This window comes from Callorhinus ursinus, unplaced genomic scaffold, assembly GCF_003265705.2.
Source record: "Callorhinus ursinus isolate GAN/ISIS: 27379988/994484 unplaced genomic scaffold, GSC_fseal_2.0 scaffold89, whole genome shotgun sequence".
NCBI classification, from domain to species: Eukaryota; Metazoa; Chordata; class Mammalia; order Carnivora; family Otariidae; genus Callorhinus; species Callorhinus ursinus.
In genome coordinates, this window is record NW_027397151.1 from 516,080 (window position 1) to 538,312 (window position 22,233).

At 58.4% G+C, this 22,233-nt stretch overlaps 3 protein-coding genes across 12 annotated transcripts in view; 2 read left to right on the plus strand and 1 right to left on the minus strand.

Annotated features, from left to right (window-relative positions):
- The window catches only part of RTEL1 (regulator of telomere elongation helicase 1), a 38,734-nt gene extending 37,773 nt beyond the window's left edge, over positions 1-961 (minus strand). For 9 of the 10 annotated variants that reach the window (XM_073888354.1, XM_073888359.1, XM_073888357.1 and 6 more), the window contains exon 1: positions 236-373. The gene's annotated coding sequence lies outside the window, so the exon portion shown is untranslated. Of the gene's footprint in view, positions 1-235; positions 374-835 lie in introns of those variants that run through there. The other variant, XM_073888352.1, reaches the window with a different exon arrangement.
- Positions 962-3,220: 2,259 nt separating this feature from the next.
- STMN3 (stathmin 3) lies at positions 3,221-12,906 on the plus strand. Its single transcript, XM_025865093.2, has 5 exons — positions 3,221-3,369; positions 9,927-10,022; positions 10,287-10,462; positions 11,802-11,993; positions 12,806-12,906. Exons 1-5 carry the CDS (start codon positions 3,351-3,353, stop codon positions 12,863-12,865), a joined length of 543 nt encoding a protein of 180 aa, XP_025720878.1. The 5' UTR covers positions 3,221-3,350; the 3' UTR covers positions 12,866-12,906.
- Positions 12,907-21,708: 8,802 nt separating this feature from the next.
- GMEB2 (glucocorticoid modulatory element binding protein 2) overlaps positions 21,709-22,233 on the plus strand; it is a 31,062-nt gene continuing 30,537 nt past the window's right edge. The window contains exon 1 of the mRNA XM_025865051.2: positions 21,709-21,828. The gene's annotated coding sequence lies outside the window, so the exon portion shown is untranslated. The remainder of the gene's footprint in view (positions 21,829-22,233) is intronic.

Below are 22,233 nucleotides of genomic sequence, written 5' to 3' on the forward strand. Positions count from 1 at the left end.
CTCCGGGCACACCAGGCCACTTCACCAAGCCGGCAGTCCGTCTCGGGTCCAAGGTCCGAAGGCAAGTCTGTGAGACCTACGGCGAGGAGCTGGGGGAGAGGAAGAACCTACACGTGGGCCCTGCCTTGCTCTCCGGCCCCAAGCGGCCCCAAGCGGCCCCATCCTGCCCGGGGAGAAGCGGCTGGGCTCCCAGAATAACAAGAGCCCGAGCCGCGCACAGCAGCAGTTCGCTTACCTGCGCCAGAGCCCGAGACGCCAGATCCCCGGCCTGCGCCCCGGGGCCGGCGGACAGTTCACCACACTGACTGCGGCCCCGCCTGCGAGGCCCGGTCACGACGAGAACGGCGTCGCGGGGACCCCCGCCCCGCCCGGACCCCTCCACCCCGCCCCGCCGGGACCCCCTCCGCCCCGCCCGGAGGCCCGCCCCGCCGGGAGACCCCCACCCCGCCCGGACCCCTGCCACTCTGGGAGACACCCCCGCCGGGAGACCCCCGCCCCGCCCGGAGGCCCGCCCCGCCCGGAGACCCCCGCCCCGCCGGGAGACCCCCGCCCCGCCCGGACCCCCTCCGCCCCGCCCGGAGGCCCGCCCCGCCCGGAGACCCCCGCCCCGCCCGGACCCCTGCCACTCTGGGAGACACCCCCGCCGGGAGACCCGCTCCGCCGCGCGCGGGGCCCCGCCCATGCGCACAGGAAAACCACCGGCCCCAGAACGCACCGCGGCAGAGAGACCGGCGCGCGGGCCCGGGGCGGCGCGGGGCCTGCCGGGAGCTGCAGCTTCGGGAGGAGCGCGCGGGTCAAAGGGCCAGTTCCGGAGTTTCTGCGACTCACGACTCACTTTTCTCCGCGGACAGCCTTCCGCCGCCGGGGGTCCCCAGGAATCTACCCCAGTTCAGCCAAGGCACCGCCACCGCGTCTCCGCCGCCCTCAGCCGGTTCGGAATTCGCGGGCTAAGACAATCGTCGCTGAACGCGCTGCACTTCCGCTCCCAATTCCGGTGCGCTGGGCGTGGTTCCCGGCGGAAACCATTCCGCAGCCGAGGGGTGCGCGCACGCGGTGCCGGGCCCCACCCTGCCCCTTCGGTGGACCCTGAGCCTGGAGGACGGCGCCTCCATCAGCCGCGGGCAGAAACCTGGGGTTCGAGCCGTCTCCTCCCTCGATGCCATGCCCGCAGAGTCTCCATCCCACCACCCCTCCCGGGGCCAAGTCACCTGAATGGCCCGGACAATTGCACACACCTTCGGATTGGTTTCGCGTGATTCCAATGGCTGCTCAGGCCCGCGGCCTGGAGAGCCTTAGCTGCTTTTCTCCTTACTGCCCAGGCGCCTTGCTACCCAGTGTCCTGGTACCTAGCACCAGCTGGCAGTCAAAAGTGGGATCCGGGGCCTGCACAACTTTAGGGGGTAGATACTTGTCTAGACGACTCCAGCATGTTCCAAAAGGCTGATAGAGACGGCCCACAGCCGGCTGGCAACGCCGACCCCAGGGCTTCTCATGGGCTCTGTTTAATGCCCAGACGTGTGATCGAGCATGCTTCGGAAAGCCGGTGGCTTGCTGGCACCCACCCCATCCATCTGTTCCACCTGGTGAGGGGGCCTAGAGGGTTTGTCTTAGACTCTCAGCAGGGAGCTTGGAGAAGAGCTCACCCCTTCAGGACCATGCATGCAGGCATGGACGGCCTCTGAGATAAGTTCTTTGATTATCCACACTTTACAAAGTACAGGGTTGGTGGTTAGTAGATTGCCCAAAGCCTGCCACTTCCAGCCAGTAGGCCTGCTCTTCACTTCCACAGCGCCCATCTTCTAAAAGCAGAAGTGTTGGTGCTCCCAGAAGGCCAAGGAAGGTAAGGCAGGACCCAGGGACTCAGGGCCACCTGGGTCAGAACCAGAGCTGAGGACCCCGAGACGCTGAGCTGATGCATGAGCTGGCCTGGTCACACATCACACATGAGACTGCCCCCTGCGATAAATTGTAACTTATAAATGTCATGTACTGAGCCTAATTGTGAAAGATGAGAGGAAATGGACACCAAGGCTGGCCATAACCAGCCCCACTCAGCAGGCACAGGATCTTGATCAAGTCAACGAATTTGAATGGAGAGTCTGCTCTTGCAGGTTTATGGGCTACCTACAGTGGATCAGACACTGTGTGGACCACAGAACAGATGTAACCAGTCCCACACTCCCCATGTATGCATCTCGAGGTGTATACCCATCTGCTGGGCCTGCTTCACACAGACTCTGACCCTTAGGCCTGTCCCTGTCTGTCCCCTTTCTGAGCCTTCCTCACCCCTCTGCAGGCTCCTGAGGTTTCCCACAGTTTTATTCCTGACTCTAAGACTTAGTTGCTTGTGGAGCAAGTGCTTTTCTGGACCTCCGTGGCTCCGTCCCTAAAATGGGAATGACACTTCATCCATTTGACTTCCCAGGCCCAAAGTGAGATGGTCACTGAAGGAAAGGGCCCACCATTTCTGCAAGGCTCTCCCTTTGGGGACATCAATCCGAACCCTAAGCCCAGAGAGGAGGGGAGGCCTGACCCCCACACTCACCAACTCTACCTCTCTTCTCCATCTGGAGACTGGCATTATTGCTGTATCTTACCCTTGAGAAACAGAGCCACAAAGTCAGAAACTCGCTCCCAGTCACACAGCAAGTGGGTGTCAGAGCTGTGGCTGGAACTCCTCTCTATCTCACTTCAAAACCTTTGTCCCTAGACCTCACCACCCCCATTTACTCTCTTTTCTGCCCCAGAATTGACTCGTCCTCTGGGATGCTCCTTGGAGGCCTTCCAGACCGATCCCTACCCCCACTCTTATGACACACTTTCCCCTCAGCACGGACCTGGGCACACAGAAGGCACCTCCCAGCCTTGGGTGGCTTTAGTGAAGAGCTCTCCAGCCCCACCCTGATGTTGGGGCCCCTCCTCTCCTGCCATGCCCACCTTGGGGAACGGGGCATGTCTCCACCATCCCCCTAAGCCTGCACAAAGCCAAGTTGGGGCGGTGGGTCCAAGAGGTAAGCAATGGGTGGGTGGGCATGTGTCTGCAGTGCTCCACCCTGTGTCCCAGGGTGGCCTCTCCCCTCCCCTCCTTCCCTCCCATCCTCCCCTCCCTCCTCTCCTCTTCCTCTGACGGCCTGCAGCCAGGCTTTCGCACATGCTCTTGCTCGAGCGCTCTCTCTCTCACTCTCTCGCTCTCCCGCTCGCTCTCTCCCCCTCTCTCCCTCTCCGTCTCTGCGCCCGCCTCCCGCCCGCCCTCGCTCCCTCCCCTCCCCAGCACTGCCGCATTCGCCGACTGCAGCTCCAGCCGCCGCCCGCGCCTCCCGGCCTTCCGCAGCCTCCGCGCCGCCAGCACCATGGCCAGCACCCTGTCCGGTAGGCGCCCGGGACGCGGTCTTCCTGGGACGGTGGCGGGTCTGAGCTGAGGCCATTGTCTGGCCTCGCCTGAAGCTGGGGCCGGTGGCGGACTCTGTTTTCACATCTCAGACCTCACGCTCTGTAAGGGCGCGGGGCGCGGCCGGGCCGAACCCGCAAGAACCGGGGTTCAGGGCCAACGGGTTGGGAACACCTGGTGCCCCAAGGGCGAGGATTGCGGCGCGGGTGCGGTGGGCGTGGGCCGCTGGGCAGGGGCCGCGCCCAAGCGAGCACCCGGAGCGAGGGCGCATTGCCCCTTCCGTGGCCGCCGTGTCAGGCCGGGCGCGACTGTGGCAGGGTGGCTCCGAGGGTCCGGGCGCGGGATCGTGCCCCCAGGTGGGCGCGCTGGGGAGGTGTAGACAGTGTCCCCCGAGGCGTCTGTCTACCGCAGACCCTGGTCCGACCTCGCCTTCGCGAGGGTGGGGGTTAGGAGGGTAGGACCCATTGCCAGCGAGCCCAGGCCGTTATCTGCGCCAATGGAGCGCCCTGGGGGCTGGAGGGACGCTGCGGAAGGACGGGGGAGGAGAAACCCAGCCGGGAGCGAGCGGAGCCGCGCCCGCGTCTAGCGTGGTCGTCCCCTCCCCTCGCTGCTCCGGGCTTGGGGACCGCTCTGCGACATGGTACCACCTGCTTTGGTCGAAAAAGCCACCGCCCTTTGCGCAGCGGGGTTTGGATGGAGGAGGGGCCGCTGCAGTTTCCAAGTCCTCCCAGCAAGGAGGGGTCTGCCCCTCCCTCCCCCACAGCCCCGCCTCCCAAGCTGCGGATCCACTGCCCGCAAGGCTGCGACCCTCCCCTCACACCTGAGCCAGGCGCGGCTCTGGCGGAGGGGTGGACATGGGGCCAGGTGACCCTGGGCGTGAGGACATGGGGCTTGCTCTCCCCAGGAACGCTCTGGCCTGTCTGGCCGCCCCGGGACCAACTTCGTCTTTGCACTCCATCGCCAGGGACATCAGGGTAGTGGCTCCCCACCTCCACCCCATTTCCCCCTGGACTCAGAACTCTACTCCCAGCCCAGCCTTCCCTCCATTCTGGGGGTCCCCTCTCCCTAGCTAGCCTGATTCTCTCTGGAGTGGCACACAGTTTGGCTCCACGCACTCACATGTGCCCTGCCCTGACCAGCTTCTCAGGCCCTGTGGGTCCCAGGCCCCAGGTGACTTCTGCACTTGTCAAGGAGGGGACCACATGTGTCACTGACCACACCCCTCCTGCACACAGACCATGAGGGTCTTGTCCATCTGGCCTTCATCTGCCCCCTGCTCTGTCTTGTTGACCTCCTCAGAGATATTGGGCTCAGCTTTGGGCAGGAACTGAGGGTGGTCTTTCCTTCCCGTGGCCAGAGCGCTAGTCCAGTCCCACACTGAGGCAGGGCTTCAGGCCCCGGTCTGTGCCCGAGTGGGGGACAATGAGCAACCACTGGTGGGAGATGCTCTCAGCCTTTTCTCTTAGTAAAACCCCTGCTCAGTAGGTCTCATCTGACAGGTAAGCAGACAGATTAGGTGGTGAGGGGATGCAGCCGAAGCTGCACTGTTGATGACCACCACAGGTGGGCGCAGATGTGCTGACCTCAAAAGCCCCCTGACATGAGCCCTCCTTTGCCAGGTTTTGGGGTGCTGCTGACCCATGCTTGGTCCCAGGATTTTTCTGGGTGTCCAGGTTGCTGTTGGTGTGAAAAGGGAAACCATAAGCGCAATCAGTGTTGATCAGCACGGCCACTGCCTCATAGATGTGCCGTGAGCCAGCCCGGAGAACTGCCTCCTGACAAAGTCAGGTGGGGATGGACCTTTCCTGTTTTACTGTCAGGGCTGCCCCAGAGAGAGTGCAGCCCACATGTGTGCATGCCTATGCCCACCTTCATAAAAATTTGATAGGCAGGTGGCTTGACCCAGAAGTGGCTATGTGAGCAGACCAGTAATTGTGGCCAAAATCAGTTTAAGTGAATCCCAGCTACGGCTTCTTGGTTAAAAGAAGTCTCTGATTGGAGTGGCCTCTGGTGCTCCACGCCTCAGTGGCCTGTCTGCCTCGGCTCACTGGTGGGCTTCGTTTGGTCTTGGTGACTAGGGTGAAGAGTCATTTTCTGCTATGACCTTGTAGTCACCACAAGATTGACCTTAGCTTTCTCTTCCTCTGTTGACTTTCCCACCACCTTTCCCTTGAGCATCTGCTGATGGGCTATGTCACTGGGACTCACTTGGAGAGACGTGGCCATCTCTTGGTGTCCTTCCCACACACTCAGCTCTTCACACACTTTTGTAGAGTCTTGCTCATATTTATCTCCTTATGCAACTCTGTTGAGCCGAGAGGGCTCGTCCGTGCTCCCTAAGCTCTCAGGCCTTAAGTGCATGGAGGTGATGGTGACAGCGCCTCCCATGGACTTGTACTGAGAGATGAACAAGGCATTCCAGGAAAGGTGCTTGGCCTAGTGCCTGACAAGAGATGGGTGCCCAGTCCATGCCAGGCAGTGTGACTATTGCAGCCACATTTCCCAGAGTTTCCTCCCCAGAGGAGGTGAATCTGCTGGCGCGTCCTGCCATGCTGGGCTCCCAGCACGTTGCACGTGACTCTGACTAGTGAGAGGGGCAGCCTGGGGGGCAATGAGCTCCATCTGCCAGGAAGCGATTCACAGCAGCCTCCAGGACCCTTCTAGGGGTGAGTGGGCATCTGTGGGCGCCCTGCCTTCCCAGTTCTGGATAGACAACCCCCCACCCCCACCACCATGAGACTCCCAACAGGAAAGTGCAGCCAGAGGCTGGGGCTCATGATCAGGCTCCCATCCTGTCATGCTGTGTGACTCTGGATGGGCTCCTTGCTCGCTCTCTCTCTCTTTTTTTTTTTTTTTTTTCCTCAGTAGAAATGAATCTGACAAGTGCTGGCTGGTCTTGAGGGTCAGTTGGGAGTATGGATGTAATGCACCCACCTCAGGGGTGCTGCCATTATGGTTACCATGCCACTGTCGGCTGATCTGGTGCCTTCTCACTCTTGCTCACCTAGGATCTAAGCATCCAAAAAGCCAATGTGCGTTTTTGCATATTTAACATTTAGTATGAAGAGGAAGAGGGAGATGAAAGCAATCCAGCTCATGCCAGAGATTTGCTTATAACGACTCCCTGAAGGCAGTGATGGGGAAGGAAGAGAAGGGTCCTGGCGAGGGGGAGAAACAGCATGCCCCCAAGCTGCAGAGGGGCTTCCTGGCTTGAGCTCTGTTGATGGAGAGGTGCCTAGATGGGTTTGGGCCTCAACCTCTTCCCTCTGCAGTGAGACATGAGCTTTAAGCCCCTCCAGTTCTGAGGACATAGGTGTAACCTCCTGTGTTGTGAGCTGCTGGGCCCAGCCCTGCTCTCCAGCCCCATGTGTGAGCTTCCCCTTGCTCAATGTCTGAAAATTTGCCAATTTCCCTCCCTGCTGTCCAGTTCCCTCCAACTTGCAGCCAGACCACACAGCAAGTCTCACTCCCAAGCTCCCTCCTGGGGTGGGGGGAGTGCCCCTTCCCACTTGGCTACTTAGGATGAGTCTTCTGGGAAGGAAGCTCCTCATGGGCCATCAGCCCAGGAGAAACCAACCTGGGGAATCTCCATGACCATCAGACGCTGAGCTGCATCCCTATTACCAGCTGCAAGACATAGTCAGTCCCTCACTTCCTAGTTGGACACTGGTCCCCTGGGCTGGTCAATGCCCTCAGAGAGCTCTGACTTTAGTCTCCAGTACCCCCCAACCTTCTCCCCTGTGTCCTGACAATGCGGTGCCCACACCTGCCCAAGCTCCACATCCTGCACCCTAAATTGGTGCCAACCTCCTTTCATACTCAGGCAACAGGTACTTGGAAGGGTGTCCCCTGACATTTGTCCATAAACTTGTTCTTCCTCTGTAATAAATGTGCAGCTCATTTTCCTGGGAAAACTTCAGGCTCAAGGTAGAGAGGAGCTTGAGAACCTGTGAGCCCCAAGCTCCTGGCATGTATGGTAAACCCATTTGGAGGTTTCCACATGTGGTGAGGAAGGGCTGCCTGGAAGGTGGCAGAGGCAGTGTCTGTTGCCAGGGAGGCAGGTGGTGGCAAGGTCAGCCAAGCCCCTTTCTTCCTGGCCTCTCCCAGGATCCAAGTATGCCCCCCTGACCCAGACCCCTTCTTGTTCCCCTCCTCACCCTCCCTCTGAGCACAGGGCTGTCTATTTCCTTAGCCTTTCCAAATGCCCAAATGTCTCCTGGTCTGCTGCTTCTGAAGAGCTGGCTTTACCCGGTCTTACACCTTCTAACTCCCCAGCACGTTAGTATGAGGTAATCCTCTCCCCCTTTTTAAAATTAACTTTTAGGGGACGCCTCGGTGGCTCAGTCAGTTGGGCGTCTGCCTTCAGCTCAGGTCATGATCCCAGGGACCCGGGATCGAGTCCCGCATCGGGCTCCCTGCTCTTTGGGGGGTCTGCTTCTCCCTCGGCCACTCCCCCCACTCGTTCTCTCAATCTCTCTCTCTCTCTCTCTCTCAAATAAATACTTTAAAAAACTTTTTAAAAACTCTATGATTCTAAAAAAATAAATAAAATTAACTTTTAATAGCACAAGAAATACACAAATAGATTATGCTTGTAAAAAAAATAAAATTGACATGTCAAGCCAAAATCCCCTTTGAGGCCTGCACACATCTAGCCCACTTCCCTCCCAGCCTCCTGAAGCCAATGACCAAGGTACATATCTCTGCCCTGCTACCCCTCCACGCCCCTTAAAGGCTCTCCTTGCTGCCTGCCCAGGATTCCTCTGTGCTCCCTTTACAGTCTCTTGGGCTCTCTCCAGAAGAGTCTGGGTCATCAGGACGTTTAGATCCAATAACATCATTCTCTGCACTGGTTGTGGAGAAACCCTGTTCACCATGAGCTCCTCTCTCAGACAAGGGCCTGATAATTTCTGTCCTGTGTCCTGTTTCTACACCAACACTTTCCCCAACTCCACATTAACTCAATTTTAAAACATTGTCTTGTGTGAAATTTGATCAGGAAGTTTCTTTTTTTAAGATTTTATCTATTTATTTGACAGATAGAGTCAGAGAGCCAAGCCGGGGGAGGGGGAAGCGGCAGAGGGAGAAGCCAACTCCCGCCAAGCAGGGAGCCTGATGTGGGGCTCGATCCCAGGACCCTGAGATCATGACCTGAGCCGAAGGCAGACGCTTAACCGACTGAGCCACCCAGGCGCCCCAGTCAGGAAGTTTATTGTCCAAATTTGTGTCTGCTCCTTGGAAGACCCCTTCATGGAAGCCAGACTCCCTCTCTGGAGTGTCTCTCTGGAGACCTGTACCAGCTTCTCCAGCTAGGGTGGCAGGAGGATGGGTCTCTGACATAGTCTAGAGGACCTGCTGGAGTAGTGTAAAGAACACAGACCACCTGGGATTGCACTTGAGGAGCTTTGGGCAAGTCACCCTGGCCACTGGGGCCCAGTGTCATCTCAGTTGAGCCCGGGGACAGTCTTGGGCTTGAAGATTGTTAAGCATTAGTGAGACACTGGGCCAGTGTGTCTACCTTAGGGCCTGGCTTGTCATGAATGGGCCACAGAAAGCTCAGTTATTTCCATTCTGACAGTGGGCTTCTCCCCTTCACCTGACAGGACTCAGGGCCTCAGCAGACAAGTGTACGTCCTTTTCTGGTTGGACACGGGGCACACTGGCTGTGGGCACTTGCTCTGCGAGACTAGAGGGCAGGCTTTGGTGCTGAACGGACAGCTCCCTACCTTTTGGCTCTGGATGGGCAGGGAGTGTGTGCCTGGTGATGGCCTCGTTTCACCTGGGGTGGCTGCAATGCCATCAGGGTAAATGGGGGGGCGGGGGTCACACAGGAGGAAGTCTGACAGCTTCACCCAGGTGTACAGACCAAGAAAGTGCTGCCTGCAGAAGCTCCACACCTGTGCTGGCCCAGTCATGAGTGTGGTGGTTAACATCTGTTAAGAGGGAAGGGGCAGGAAGGAGGGAGGGGCGTGGGGGGCCAGGGACGGTGGGCCAGGAAGATACACAGTGACAAAGCGTCACAGAGACATGCAGAGAGAGAGAGAGAGTTGAGCCAGGAAGACAGAGGGGTGGCCAGAGACCAACAAACACACAGCCATGTAGAGGAACGGGACGGAGACACCGAGAGAGAAAAGGAGAAGGAAGGCGGTACTAGAACAATGCGGGGCAACCCACGGGAAGGAGGCTGTGCCAGGGACAAGGTCCCACGGGAAGGAGGCTGTGCCAGGGACAAGGTCCCACGGGAAGGAGGCTGTGCCCAGGGACAAGGTCCCACGGGAAGGAGGCTGTGCCAGGGACAAGGTCCCACGGGAAGGAGGCTGTGCCAGGGACAAGGTCCCACGGGAAGGAGGCTGTGCCAGGGACAAGGTCAGCTTCTGGGAGTGGGGACAGGGAGAGCGGCGAGGGTAAGGAGAGCAAGACGCACCGGCTTTGGAGAGACACAGCAGGGGAGCACTGAGGAGGAAAAGACAGAGGCAGCCAGGGAGGTGAGGTCAGGAGGTGGCCATGGCGCCCTCTCATGCTGGCCTCACGCCCACAGCCTACAAGGAGAAGATGAAGGAGTTGTCAGTGCTGTCGCTCATCTGCTCCTGTTTCTACTCACAGCCGCACCCCAACACCATCTACCAGTATGGGGGTGAGTGTGTCCCAGGCAGCTGCCAGGTCCTGCTTGGTCAGTGCCTGCCTCCTCCTTTACTTGCGCCCTGGTCCCATAGCCTCTCTGACCACCCCCCTCAGCTCAGCTGGCTTCTGGAGAGGGAGTCTCCGATGGGAGGAAGCCTTGGGTGCTCAGGCCCGGGGGTCCCACATGAGCAGCCGTGCTCCCTCCCTCAGCCCTTGATCTGGATGTGTACTGGGGACATGGCCCCTCAGAGTCCTGAAGCCCAATCTGGTTTTGCAGACATGGAGGTGAAGCAGCTGGACAAGAGGGCCTCTGGCCAGAGCTTCGAGGTCATCCTCAAGTCCCCTTCTGACCTGTCCCCCGAGAGCCCAGTGCTCTCCTCTCCCCCCAAGAGGAAGGACACCTCCCTGGAGGAACTGCAGAAGCGGCTGGAGGCAGCTGAGGAGCGAAGGAAGGTGAGGAACCCACCCCTGCCCCCAGATCCTGACGAAGGTGGCCAGAAGGCCTCATTGGGCACAGACAGGGTCCCCAAGGCACAGGGTGCTCCGAGCCCCTGCTTGGCTGTTGGCCTGGAGTGGAGAGGGTCTCATGGCTCCCTGAATCTCCTCTTGGGAGATCAGAATAGGACAGGGAGGTGAAGGGTTCCCCAATGGCAGCCAGCTGGAGAGGCACAGGAACCAGAGACTGTGGGAGGGGGTGTCCTTGGCCATGGCCAGGAGGGGGCCCTGGGACATGAGTCTGGGCTGGCATCCTTCTCCAGGGTAGAGAAGTGAGTGAGAAGAAAGGGACTCCCATATGTTGGGGGCTGCAAGCCCACACCTGCTGGGAGCTCAGGGGGCCCCTGGGAGAAGGGGGGCATGCGCTCCAGGCTTCCTCCTTGTTCCTTCCCCCCACACCAGCCCCCCACTGAAACACACACAAAAGGAGTACTCTCAGGAGTGCGGTCCTGATGCCCAAGCCCATTGGGCAAGGGCACTGGCTCCAAATCCCTTATAGCATGTCCCAGTGAAACCTGGGGACCCAGGCCTCCTAGGATTAACTAGCAGTGAGTGGCACGTGGGTGGGCCCAGCAGCCTCGTGAAGGAGCTGAGAGCCCTTGCGTCTCTGACCCTCACCTCTCCTCCAGGCCTCCAGGCAGCCCCTCCCCCACTAGGGCTGGACAGGGCCGCAGCACCCGCAGTTCCAGTCTCCTCGCTCCAACTAGTCCCTTCTCCGGCAGCCCTGGGGACCCTTACACAGTCCCCCGCACCTCAGGGAATTCAGAACCCAGTGCATATCAAGCACCTACTTTGAGCTCAGCGGGCAGACGTTTGAGGAGGAGATGGTGCAGGTTCCATGACAGCCCATAAGTTTTGAATTTTTTCTGCTCCTCCAACATTCCCTGAGTGCACCACGGGCTTTGGAGGCGGTAGCGAGCGGGACAGAGCCTGTCTTGCTGCGTGGGCGCCCTCAGCCTAGCAGGAGGGACAGCTCCACGGGCTGACGACGGGCAGAAAGGGTGAGCAATTTCCGGTTTGTCTGGGGCTGGGGGTTCTCCTGGCACGCGGACCTTGCGGTGCTAAAGCCCAGGAAGTCCCAGGCAAACTGGGACCAGATGAATACCCTCGCGACGGCAGAGCCGTGTAGACCCGACGTCCAGTGGGCAGCAGGTAGCCGGCTCGGGCTGGGCAGCAGGGCAGGGTAATGGGCACTGGACGGAGCCGAGACAGCGCGCGGGGAGGCCAGGCTTGCGTGGGGGGCTGGGGGCAGGGGCCCGGCCGCCGCCCACGCGCGCGCCCCTGTCTGCCCGCACAGACGCAGGAGGCGCAGGTGCTAAAGCAGCTGGCTGAGCGGCGCGAGCACGAGCGCGAGGTGCTGCACAAGGCGCTGGAGGAGAACAACAACTTCAGTCGCCTGGCGGAGGAAAAGCTCAACTACAAGATGGAGCTTAGCAAGGAGATCCGCCAGGCGCACCTGGCGGCGCTGCGCGAGCGGCTGCGCGAGAAGGTGCGCGCCGGGGCGGGGCCCGGAGAACTCCGGACCAGGATCGAGGAGGGGGCGGGGCGAAGGGCGGGAGCAGTGGGTCTTGAGGGGCGGGGCTCCGCGCGGGGGGGCGGTGCCCGGGGCGGGGCGGATCCCGGGCAGCAGGAAGTGGGGGGGCTTCGCCTGCGTTTATTGGGCGCCTGCGGCCTCGGCCTCCGCCCCCAATCCGGTCCTGGTGGCACACGGCCAGTGACCGCAGTAATAAACCGATAGTCATTACTTTTGAAGTGCTGCGAAAGACGCGGGTTTGAGCTAGAAGAGGGGAGGAGCTGCTTTAGGCTGGGGGGCCAGGGAAGCCCCCGGGGGTCCCCCCGTCCTTTGGTGGTCCCTTCCCACTGCACCACCAGCGCTCTCGCAGCCCGGCTGCTCCCTGTCGGGCATGGAGGCAGCCCAGAGTGAGGCGAGGCCCCGCCCTGGCCGGAGCCCCCTTGGAGTAGCCTCTGCTTCAGCCCGTGAGGTGGGACCAGGTTGGTGCCAGGGGGTACCCTGGAGCTTGCAAACCCAAGGAAGTTCCCTGGAGTCACGGCTCGCTCTCTGGTTTGGGTGCCAACCTGTCGCGCTGAGGGCCAGCCCCCTCACTCAGGCCACACTTCGAGGAGAGGACATGGGCCTCCCCCTGCTCTCTGTTGCTCCTCCATCCTGGTCGTTAAGAGGTCCCATTGGTCGCTTCTCCTGCACTTAGGAGGGTCCTTGAAGCCTGGGCGTGGGGGGAGGGGCAGCCCCCCCAGCCGCCACGGCGGGCGCAGGGCCCCGCCCACCTCCACCTGTCCTCGCAGGAGCTGCACGCAGCTGAGGTGCGCAGGAACAAGGAGCAGCGAGAGGAGATGTCCGGCTAAGGGGCTGCGGAGCAGAGGCGCCTGGATCCTGAGAGGAGACATCAACACATGCGGGTTCTGGTTTCGTCTTGTGCCACTTTGTCTAGATGCAACTTTTGCTCCTGCCCCTTCCCTTCCCCGCACTCCCAGCTCCCGCTTCTCTTTCCGCTCTCAACCGTCCAGTCCTCCGCAGGCTCCCCGTCCAGGAGCCGCCAGGGCCTGGCACACAGTCCCTCACTTCAGGCACCAGGCCAGGCAGTGGCTGGGTCCCCTGTTGGTGGCCCTCTCAGCAGATGTGGTGACAACCTCAATAAATCCAGTGGTGGTAGCAGGAACATGTGGGTCCTTATACTGGCTCGTCCTGTGAGCACCTTGTACTTAGGGCACGTCCTCTGAGCCAGCTCCCTGCCGCTGACAGGCAAAGGTGACACCACCTGCAAGGCCTTCAGTGGGAGGGGGGAGGAAGGAAGAACGACCTCTGGGCCATGTGTGGCCAGGTCAGCCATGGTGCCATCTGTGCAGTGGAATGTTTTGGAATGGGTGGGGGGGGGTCCTGAGCCCCCCGGGCCTGGAGGGGGGAACCGGGGGGGGGGGGGGGGGACGTGGCCTGGCCTGAGTCTTCAGGGGAGTGGGCATTCTGCCATGGTCTACAGGGTTGTGGGCTGCACGGACACCTCTTGCTGGCCCCTCCTCCCAGGAGTGCCCGCCTCCTAAGAACGTCTGGCCCAGTACTCATGTGGGGAAAGCCCTCCTCCATCATCACTCCTTTTCTCCCCCTAGGCTTTACAGACCCTTGGAGGACCCCATCTTTAGAGCCCTTTGGAGTCTTGGCCCCTTCCTGTGCCCTCACCCTGGTAGAATGATGCTCCCATGATACTCCGGGCCATGGGGCTTTCAGGCTAACTTCTGGACAAGTGTGGCTAGGTGGGAGTGAGTGGCAGCCACAAGTGCCCCTCAGGGAGCAGACAGCAGGGCGAGTAGGAGACCAGCTGCCTGCAGATTCAGATGTTGGGGGATGGGATTCCCAAACCACCTTCCTACCTAGTCCATCCTTGACTTTCTTGACCTGTACCCCCCGCCCCGGCTCCAGGCCTCTCCTGCCAAGACCTTCCTGGACTGGGCTCCTTCTCCTCCTCCAGATTCCCAGCACTGGCCTTTGAGGACTGTCAGCTGCTGGCCATGGGGGGCGTTCAGTCTTTGGGCCTTGGCAGCCCCATCCCGCAGCTGAGTACTGAGGGCAGGGTCCCTGCTGACCATCCTCTGGGTGGAAAGCATGAGGGGACAGACTGCAAGTTCTAGCAGGACCCAGAGCCAGCACTTCAGAAACCAGGTGGGTGGCAGCCCCCTGGGGCCCCTGGCTTCCATCCTACAGAAATCTATGCCAGTGCACTCCCAGGGCCCAGCCAGAGAGCACAGGTGGATGCTGATCCTCTACCACAGGCTTAGGGGGAAGGAGGGCCCCATGCCCACCCTCCCCACACAGCCTCCGGGGGAGTGACAAGCCAGGATTGGAACCCAGCTGTCCCCCACGCCACTCCTGTGGGACTCAGAAAGGGACACGGAAAGAGAAGGGAGGGCTGGATTTCCTTCAGCAGCGGCCGCTCTCTCATAGTGGAAGCCTAGTGTGATATGTACCCATCTCATCCACGTAGTGAAAGTGAACTTAAAATTAAATCAAATGAATGATTAAAGACAAAAAGCCAAAGCCTGTGTGTTTCGGAAGCGGCTGAACTGCCCCGTGTGCATCCTGCCTCTGTGGGGTCAGAAGGGGCTGCAAGGCCCTTGCTGGAGGGGGCGCGAATGCTAGGTAAGTAGCTAGGGACTGAAGCTGGTTATCAGGCTTGTTCTTATCACAATCGCCGATAGTTCTAATGACAACGGAGGCGTTAAGGAATGAGTGTGTAAATGACACACAAGCCCGTTTTCCCCTCTGGAGCCCCAGGAGACAGTGGGGGTGTGAGGGAGGAGGAGGCAGGGCCCACCGGGCAGGTGCGGCTGTCCCCCCTCTCCCCAGGCCCAAGGCCTCCCGCTGGCCTGGGCTCTGGGCCCCAGGCTGCTGCTAACGGAGAACACATGAGGGTCTGAGGTCCGAGGCTTGTCCTTCTCACTGCAGTGTTCTGTGGGTCTTGCTCAGATGTGGAGTGGGTCCTAGCGGGTCCCAGGGTTGTACTCCGTGGCTCTGTGGCCCCCACTGGGCAGCTGATTGTTCACAGACACAGATCTGGCTCCAAGGTGGGGACCTAGAGTGGCAAAGAGAATAAGCAGACATCCTGACTCACACTGGTGGCCTGCCTGTCCCATGGGACCCAGATAGCCAGTTGGGGTGCCCAGCAGGGACCCCTGTGCTAGGGAGGAGGCACACTTGGCACATGTCCATGCAGGTTATGCTCAGGCCTCCACATGGGCCTCGGGTCCAGGTCCTGGATAGGTGCCTGCTCACTAGGATCCAGAGAGACCCCTCAGCTCTCCCCCACACTCACCGACCTCTCCTGGGGCAGGCGGTCCTGGCTACTTCCCCAGGCTCCAAGGACCTCTCACCATATCCCCTCCTTCCCCTGCCCAGGGAGAGGTGGGAAAGTCAGAATCTAGGACACACAGCCACCCAAAAGACAGAGACCTCAGAAACCTGCAAGAGGAAGAGCTGGGAGAAAGGTGGGAGAGAAAGGGAGTGTGTTGTTTTTATGAGACGTGAGTTCTGCATGCTGGTATCCTGGGCACATGGACACACACCACACACAAGCACATGCCTGGCGTTCCCAGAGGACCAGGCTGATCACAGGCCAGGGCTTACTCTTAGGGGACCCTAAGCAGGCATTAGGGGGCAGACGGCATTTGTAACAGTCACCACGTGGAGCCTCTGACTTGGGCAAGGATGGGGAACCCTTCACAGACAAATCACACTTTCCCTAACAATAAAAAAGCAAAGGTGGGAGTCCTTCTGGGGAGCCAATCCTGTATTATATACGCTGTGTCACAAATTACCTCAAGTGGTGGCTTAGAACATCACTCCTTATCTCACCACGTCCTTAAATCAGGAATTCAGGAGCTGGGCAGTCGGGCTCAGGGACTCTCCCGAGGTTGCAGTCAGGACGTTGGCTGAGGCTCTGGTCCCCCCAAAGCTGGACCAGAGTGGAGGATCCTCAAGTCAGCTCACCCACACAGAGTCAGCAGGCGGCCTTGGTCCTCCTGCGTGGTCGCTCCCCAGGGCTGCATGGGCGTCCTCGGCCCGTGGCTGCTGGCCCCCCAGGGCGAGCTGTCAGAGAGGGAGAGGGGGCAGAGTCCCACGCATTCTCCATGTCAGAAGCACGTCACTGAGAAGAGCCAGCACTCAAGAGGAGGCAGACTCCCCCTGTGATGAAAAGAATCCGTGGGCATATTTTATTATTTTTTTATTTTTTTTAAAGATTTTATTTATTTATTTGACAAAGACAGAGACAGCGAGAGAAGGAACACAAGCAGCGGGAGTGGGAGGAGAAGCAGGCTTCCCGCTGAGCAGGGAGCCCGATGTGGGGCTCCATCCCAGGACCCTGGGATCATGACCTGAGCCGAAGGCAGACGCTTGATGACTGAGCCACCCAGGCGCCCCAGTGGGCATATTTTAAAACCACATCAGACGTGCTGCCTTGAGTGACTTTGTGTGTTCTGGACACAGCTGGTGTTCACTCAGTGTGTGGGGGCTGCAGTGGGCCCCCAGCCCCCAAATACGGCATCTAGCAGCACCGGCCAGATGGTAGCCCAGAGAGCTGTCTATCCCACACAGGCCCCCTGCCGCTGTCCCACGCTTCCTGCCGGGCAGGCTCAGGGGAGGTTCTCTCCCTCTTTGCTGAAGATGTGTTGCTAGTTCACATTTCTAGCCATGTCCCAGGACTGCTGTGACAACTGCTACACGCGGGGGGCTTAAAACATCAGCAACACGTTCTCTCGCAGTTCTAGGGCCAGAAGCCCCAAATCGAGGTGTCGCAAGGCCGTGCCTCCTCTGAAGCCTGTACTGCAGGGTCATCTTGGCCTCTCCTAACTCTCGCTGTCAGGAAAGGTGGTCTTTCCACCCCAAACAAAACCACTTAGCAATGGGCTTTGGGCCTGGAACCCTTCTTTCCAACAAATAAGGAGCCCACAGAACTTGTACAGGACATCTTTCCCTGCCGTAAGGTCCGTGAGCGATCTGTTGTCCTGTTGTCGTGCTTGGGTGAACACCCCCAGGTGAGTGGCCTAGGTGAGCACCCTCGGTGAGCGCCCCAGGTGAGCACCCCAGTGAGCACCCCCAGGTGAGGACCCCAGGTGAACACCCCCAGGTGACCACCCCCAGGTGAGCGGCCTAGCTGAGCACCCTCAGATGAACACCCCCAGGTGACCACCCCAGGTGAGCACCCTCGGTGAGCACCCCCAGGTGAGGACCCCAGGTGAACACCCCCAGGTGACCACCCCAGGTGAGCACCCTCTGTGAGCACCCTCTGTGAGCACCCCCAGGTGAGTACCCTAGGTGAGCACCTTCAGGCATGCCCCCCAACTTTCAGTACTCAGACTCCAGCGGGTTGGGTCTCCCCACTGCAGCACAGGAGGGGTGCGTGCACAGGGACCAGCTGCCCAAGCAGACCTTGTGCGTCTCTTCCTTGCATGAGTAAAGCTGCTCTGTCAGCACTTGACTGTTTCACGTTTTCCTCGGCAACTCCAAGGCCAGGAGTGGGCAAAAGTGTTGGGACTCTTACCCCAGGTGGCTGGTGCTGTGATGAGCTTTGCTCTCCTCCACTTGGCGGCAGGGGTCCTTCCCTGGGATTGGGGACCAGAGCTGGTGTTCTGCAGGACACTTGCAATCTTTGGCATCCGTTGTCTTGTGCATGTGTCATGCCAATCTCTGTGGTCACATGGCCGCCTCCCCTTTTTGTGTGTTAGTCTCTGTGGGACACCAGTCATTGGATTGGGGCCCCCCTAACCCAATATGACCTCATTTTAGCTAATTATACCTGCAACAACCCTATATCCAAATAAGGTTCATTCTGAGTTACTGGGAATTGAGATGTCAACGTTATCTTTGGGGGACATGATTCAACTAAAAACAGAAGCTGTAGATATATAATTCATAGCTTTATTTTATTTTTTAAAAGTAATCTCTACACCCAGCATGGGGCTTGAACTTAGAACCCTGAGTTCAAGACTCGCAGGCTCCACTGACTGAGCCAGTCAGGTGCCCCAGTATAACTAACTTTAAAGTATTCATGCATTTATTGGTGTATTTTAGCGAGTGCTAAAATACATGTGCCCCTCACTCTAGAGAATGTTGCTGATTTGAAAGCATAGCTCCTGTCCCGTGAGAACCCCCATGCTAGTCAATAAGTGCACAGTAATTTGAGTTTTCAAGGTCATTTATAATGTTTTTAATCTCCAAAATGTCCACTATGAGGAAAACAGGGAGACATTAATATTTCTTTCTGGTTATCATGTAATATATGCTCACCGAATCACTGCAAAGTGCAAAGAAAAAAAACCTCGATCCACTAAAACTTTCCTGCAGAGAGGATTTGCCCCATCAGCAGTGTTGAGGGAAGCCAACATTCAAACCTCTGAGAACTACACACCGTAACAGGTTAGCACTTGTCCATGTCATAAGCATGGCTTCAATGGCTGTATGGTCAGCTGTCATCTATTTTATGGATGTACTGGGGCTTTTGAGAAAACTTCACCAACTTTTTGGTTTCATAAACTTTTTGCTTATGTGGATTATATAGATTGACAGTTACCACGTTAGGAATTAAAACTCTGAAATTTAAAAAATAGCAATTCATTTAAAATGATACACCCATTACATGTTGATATAACATTTTTAAAAAATATTTTATTTATTTATTTGAGAAAGAGAGAGGGAGAGAGCACGAGCAGGGAGCAGAGGGAGCCCGACACAGGGCTCGATCCCAGGACCCTTAGATCACGACCTGAGCTGAAGGCAGATGCTTCACCAACTGATCCACCCAGGCGTCCCATAACATTTTGAAATGAAAACTAATATCATGTGTCAACAATACTCATGTAAAAAAAATCAGTGCAAATCATAATCTCACTTAAAAAAAACCCTTATTTTTAGAAGATCTGTAAGATGTGATGGAAAATGACAGAATAGTGGAAAAGTAAAATGAAATAAAATATAAAAGATGTAAAGTAAAAGCAAAGTGGAAAAACAATAGTAAAATCAAAGGCTCTGGGATATTAACTGGACCCTGAAAAAGATTTGATTTCAGTGACCTGGTGAAAACATGTATGATATCATGGCACAAACATCTAATAAAAATGTTTGCTTAAAAACAAACAAACAAACAAACAAAAACCAGGGGCACCTGGGAGGCTCAGACGGTTAAGCGTCTGCCTTCGGCTCAGGTCATGATCCCAGGGTCCTGGGTTCGAGTCCCATCGCTGAGCAGGGAGCCTGTTTCTCCCTCTTCCTCTGCCTGCCACTACCCCTGCTTGTGTTCTCTCTCTCCTGTTAAAAAAACAAAAAACAAAAAAACCAGGGGCGCCTGGGTGGCTCAGTCAGTTGGGCGTCTGCCTTTGGCTCAGGTCATGATCCCAGGATTCTGGGATGGAGCCCCACACTGGGCTCCCTCCCTCTGTCTGCTGTTCCCCCGCTTGTGCTCTCCCTCTCCCTGTCAAATAAAATAAAATAAAATAAAAAAATAAATAACAACCAAAATGAGTGACATCTTTTTAGAAAAAAAAAGTTACTGAGAACGGATGAAGCAGATAAAAAAAATCTGGTCTCAGATCCATAGTTGAAGGAAAGTGTGTATTAATAGATTGTTAATATTAGACCAAAGCTTGATGTGGGGCAGTTTCCTAGAAGTTGGTTGCAATGTGAATCTGAAATCATGCCAATGAGCTTTTCATACTCTTCCATCAGGGCACTGGGCTGTCTTGAGCTTGTGCACACCTTGCACCAGCCTGTGGCTCTGCATCTCCTGGTACATGCACAGTGTTCCGCCACACACACTCTGGGGGGGGGGGCCTGGGGTGGGCTGGGGATCTCACATGGGTGTTCTTGGGGAGAAATCACCACTCCAGCCCCGGGTACAAACTGATCCATCCCCTCGGCCAAGCAGAGCCCGGTGCTGTAACTTCGCTCTTTGGCAGACAGAAGAGGTGAGCACACGTTCCAAAGCTGGGCCTGAGGTCCTATGACAAAAACAGGTGGAGGTCATGCAGCAGTGGAAACAGTGACAAGGTAGTCTGGGTGCCCGCAGACTCTGGGCTGGTGGTCACAACGGCAGGCAGCTGATGCAGACACCGTCACCAGCATCCTTCTGAACCTTCTCCCTTGGACTCTACTGGCATCATTTCAAGAACATGAGATAAATGACAGACACAGGTCGTGCACCACCATTCTCGTATTTACCAGGAAATAAAATAGCAGCACCAAAATAAGCTCAATAGTTTAAACTTTTAAAAAATAATTTATTTACTTATTTGAGAGAGAGACAGACTGAGCACGAGTTGGGGGAGGGGTAGAGGGAGAGAGAGCGGCAGACTCCCCGCTAAGCAGGGAGCCCAACTCGGGGCTTCATCCCCGGACCCTGAGATCATGACCCGAGCCAAAGTCAGATGCTTAACGACTGAGCCACCCAGATGCCCCAATAGTTTAACCTTAAAAAGAATAATCTTTTTCCATCGCTGGCTTAAGTATACTCTAAATTACTGAAAACAGAATGAATTATAACATCACTGAAATGAAGTCTGCTTGAAAACTTCCCATTTGGGAAATGGCCTTCGGTATCTTCCCACTGAAGTATGAACACAGGCTCATGGCTTGCCTTCTCGCTGCCCTCATTGGGAGCACGCTCACACCGGGGGCTGCATTTCTCCGGCTGCTCGCAGGGAGAGGAATCACACCCACATCAGGAGAGCTCGGGCCTGCCTGCCTTGTTCTGAGAGTGGGCCGCCTCCGCCGCTCTCTGGGTACCGCCCCCCACTGCCCAGCACCATGCCTGATCCCGGAGTCCTCCGGCCAAGAGCCCCGCACAGGGCAGATCAACGTCCATAACCACCACCGCGGGCCCTCTCGCTGCACCTTTCAATCAAGCAACAAGGACGGTTGTACCTGACTCCCAAATCCAAGGCACTCCATAAAAACCGAGTAATGCTTAACTTCTTACGTTCTGGAAATGCAAGGCCTTTGCCTATAATTAAAAGGAATTGAAAGGAGCGAGTGCGGGCGATTCTCAGAGCTCCCCAGCCCTACATCTGGGTGTCTCTCAGGGCTCAGCGAAAGCCGAGAAACTGAATTTGAACTTTAATTAACTGAAACGTGAACGAGCACGTGGCCACTGGCTATAGCCCCGGCCAGGCTGAGGGCAGGGGCGGTCAGCACAAGGTCCGGCACAGCGCGGGTTCACAAAGAACGCTCAAGGCCCTTTCCAAGGGCTACTGTAAGCAATAAAACGGGCTCACCGCAGGATGCGGACTAGACAAACCGCTCTTCTGGAGCCTGTCTCTGGGTAGGCAGCCTTTCACACGCTTCAGACGAGAAGCGGACCTACATCTGGTTTGTCACTTACTGTTCACGCACACTCTCCCCCCGCAATCCTTCGAGAAGTCTCCCTAAGCAAGCTTTCCGCGCGGGTGTCCCGCGTCGGGCAGTTGAGTGGACGGAAGCCGCAGGTGCTCCGGGGGGCGGGGCCTGGCGAAGGTGCCGCCGCGTCCGCCCCGGACCACGCCCCTGCCCCCCGCGCACGCGCACCGGGGCCCGCCGGGCCTTATTTCTCGGCGCTGCACGCCTTCCCACCGAGCGCCAAATAAGTCTCCGGGCCCGCCCCTGCCCTGCGTGCGCGGCCCCGCCGCCTGCGTCACTAGGAAGCGCGCGCCCGGGCTGCCGCCGCCGCCGCCGCCGCCGCCGCCGAATCCCCAACAAGGAGCGGAGCCCGCGGCCGCCGCCGCCGCCACCCGCCTGACGCCGCCGCCGCCGCCCGCCCGCCGGCGCCCGCGCAGGCCCGGCCGCGGCCCAGGTAAGAGCCCGCGGCCCCCCCGCGGCGAGGCCTCTCGCTCCGCCGCGCGCCGCCGTCCAGTCAGGGGTCCCTGCGGAGCGTCAGGACGTTACGGCGGGGGGAGGGGAGCGGGGGAGGGGCGGCGGCGCGCGGCGGGCGTCACGGGCGTCACGGGCGTCACGGGCCCGCGTCAGGCGGCGTCGGCGGCGGCGTCCGCCTCCATTTTGCCGGAAGGCGGCGGGCGGGCGGCTGGGGGCGGTGGGGATGGCCTTTGGGCTGGGCGCGGACCCCAGCCGTGTGGGGACCGTGTGGACGCCCCCGCTTCCGCCGGCCCGGTGGAGGACCCCCCGGCCCGGTGGGAGCCCCGTCCACGCGGACCCCCCCTCCCCCGGCCCGGTGGGAGCCCCGTCCACGCGGACCCCCCCT

Bases quoted from the DNA above. Each gene is read 5' to 3' on its own strand.
- STMN3 (XM_025865093.2), top strand. The intron at 10,023-10,286 runs GTGAGTGTGTCC...CTGGTTTTGCAG, and splicing joins CACCATCTACCAGTATGGGG to ACATGGAGGTGAAGCAGCTG. The intron at 10,463-11,801 runs GTGAGGAACCCA...CTGCCCGCACAG, and splicing joins CAGCTGAGGAGCGAAGGAAG to ACGCAGGAGGCGCAGGTGCT.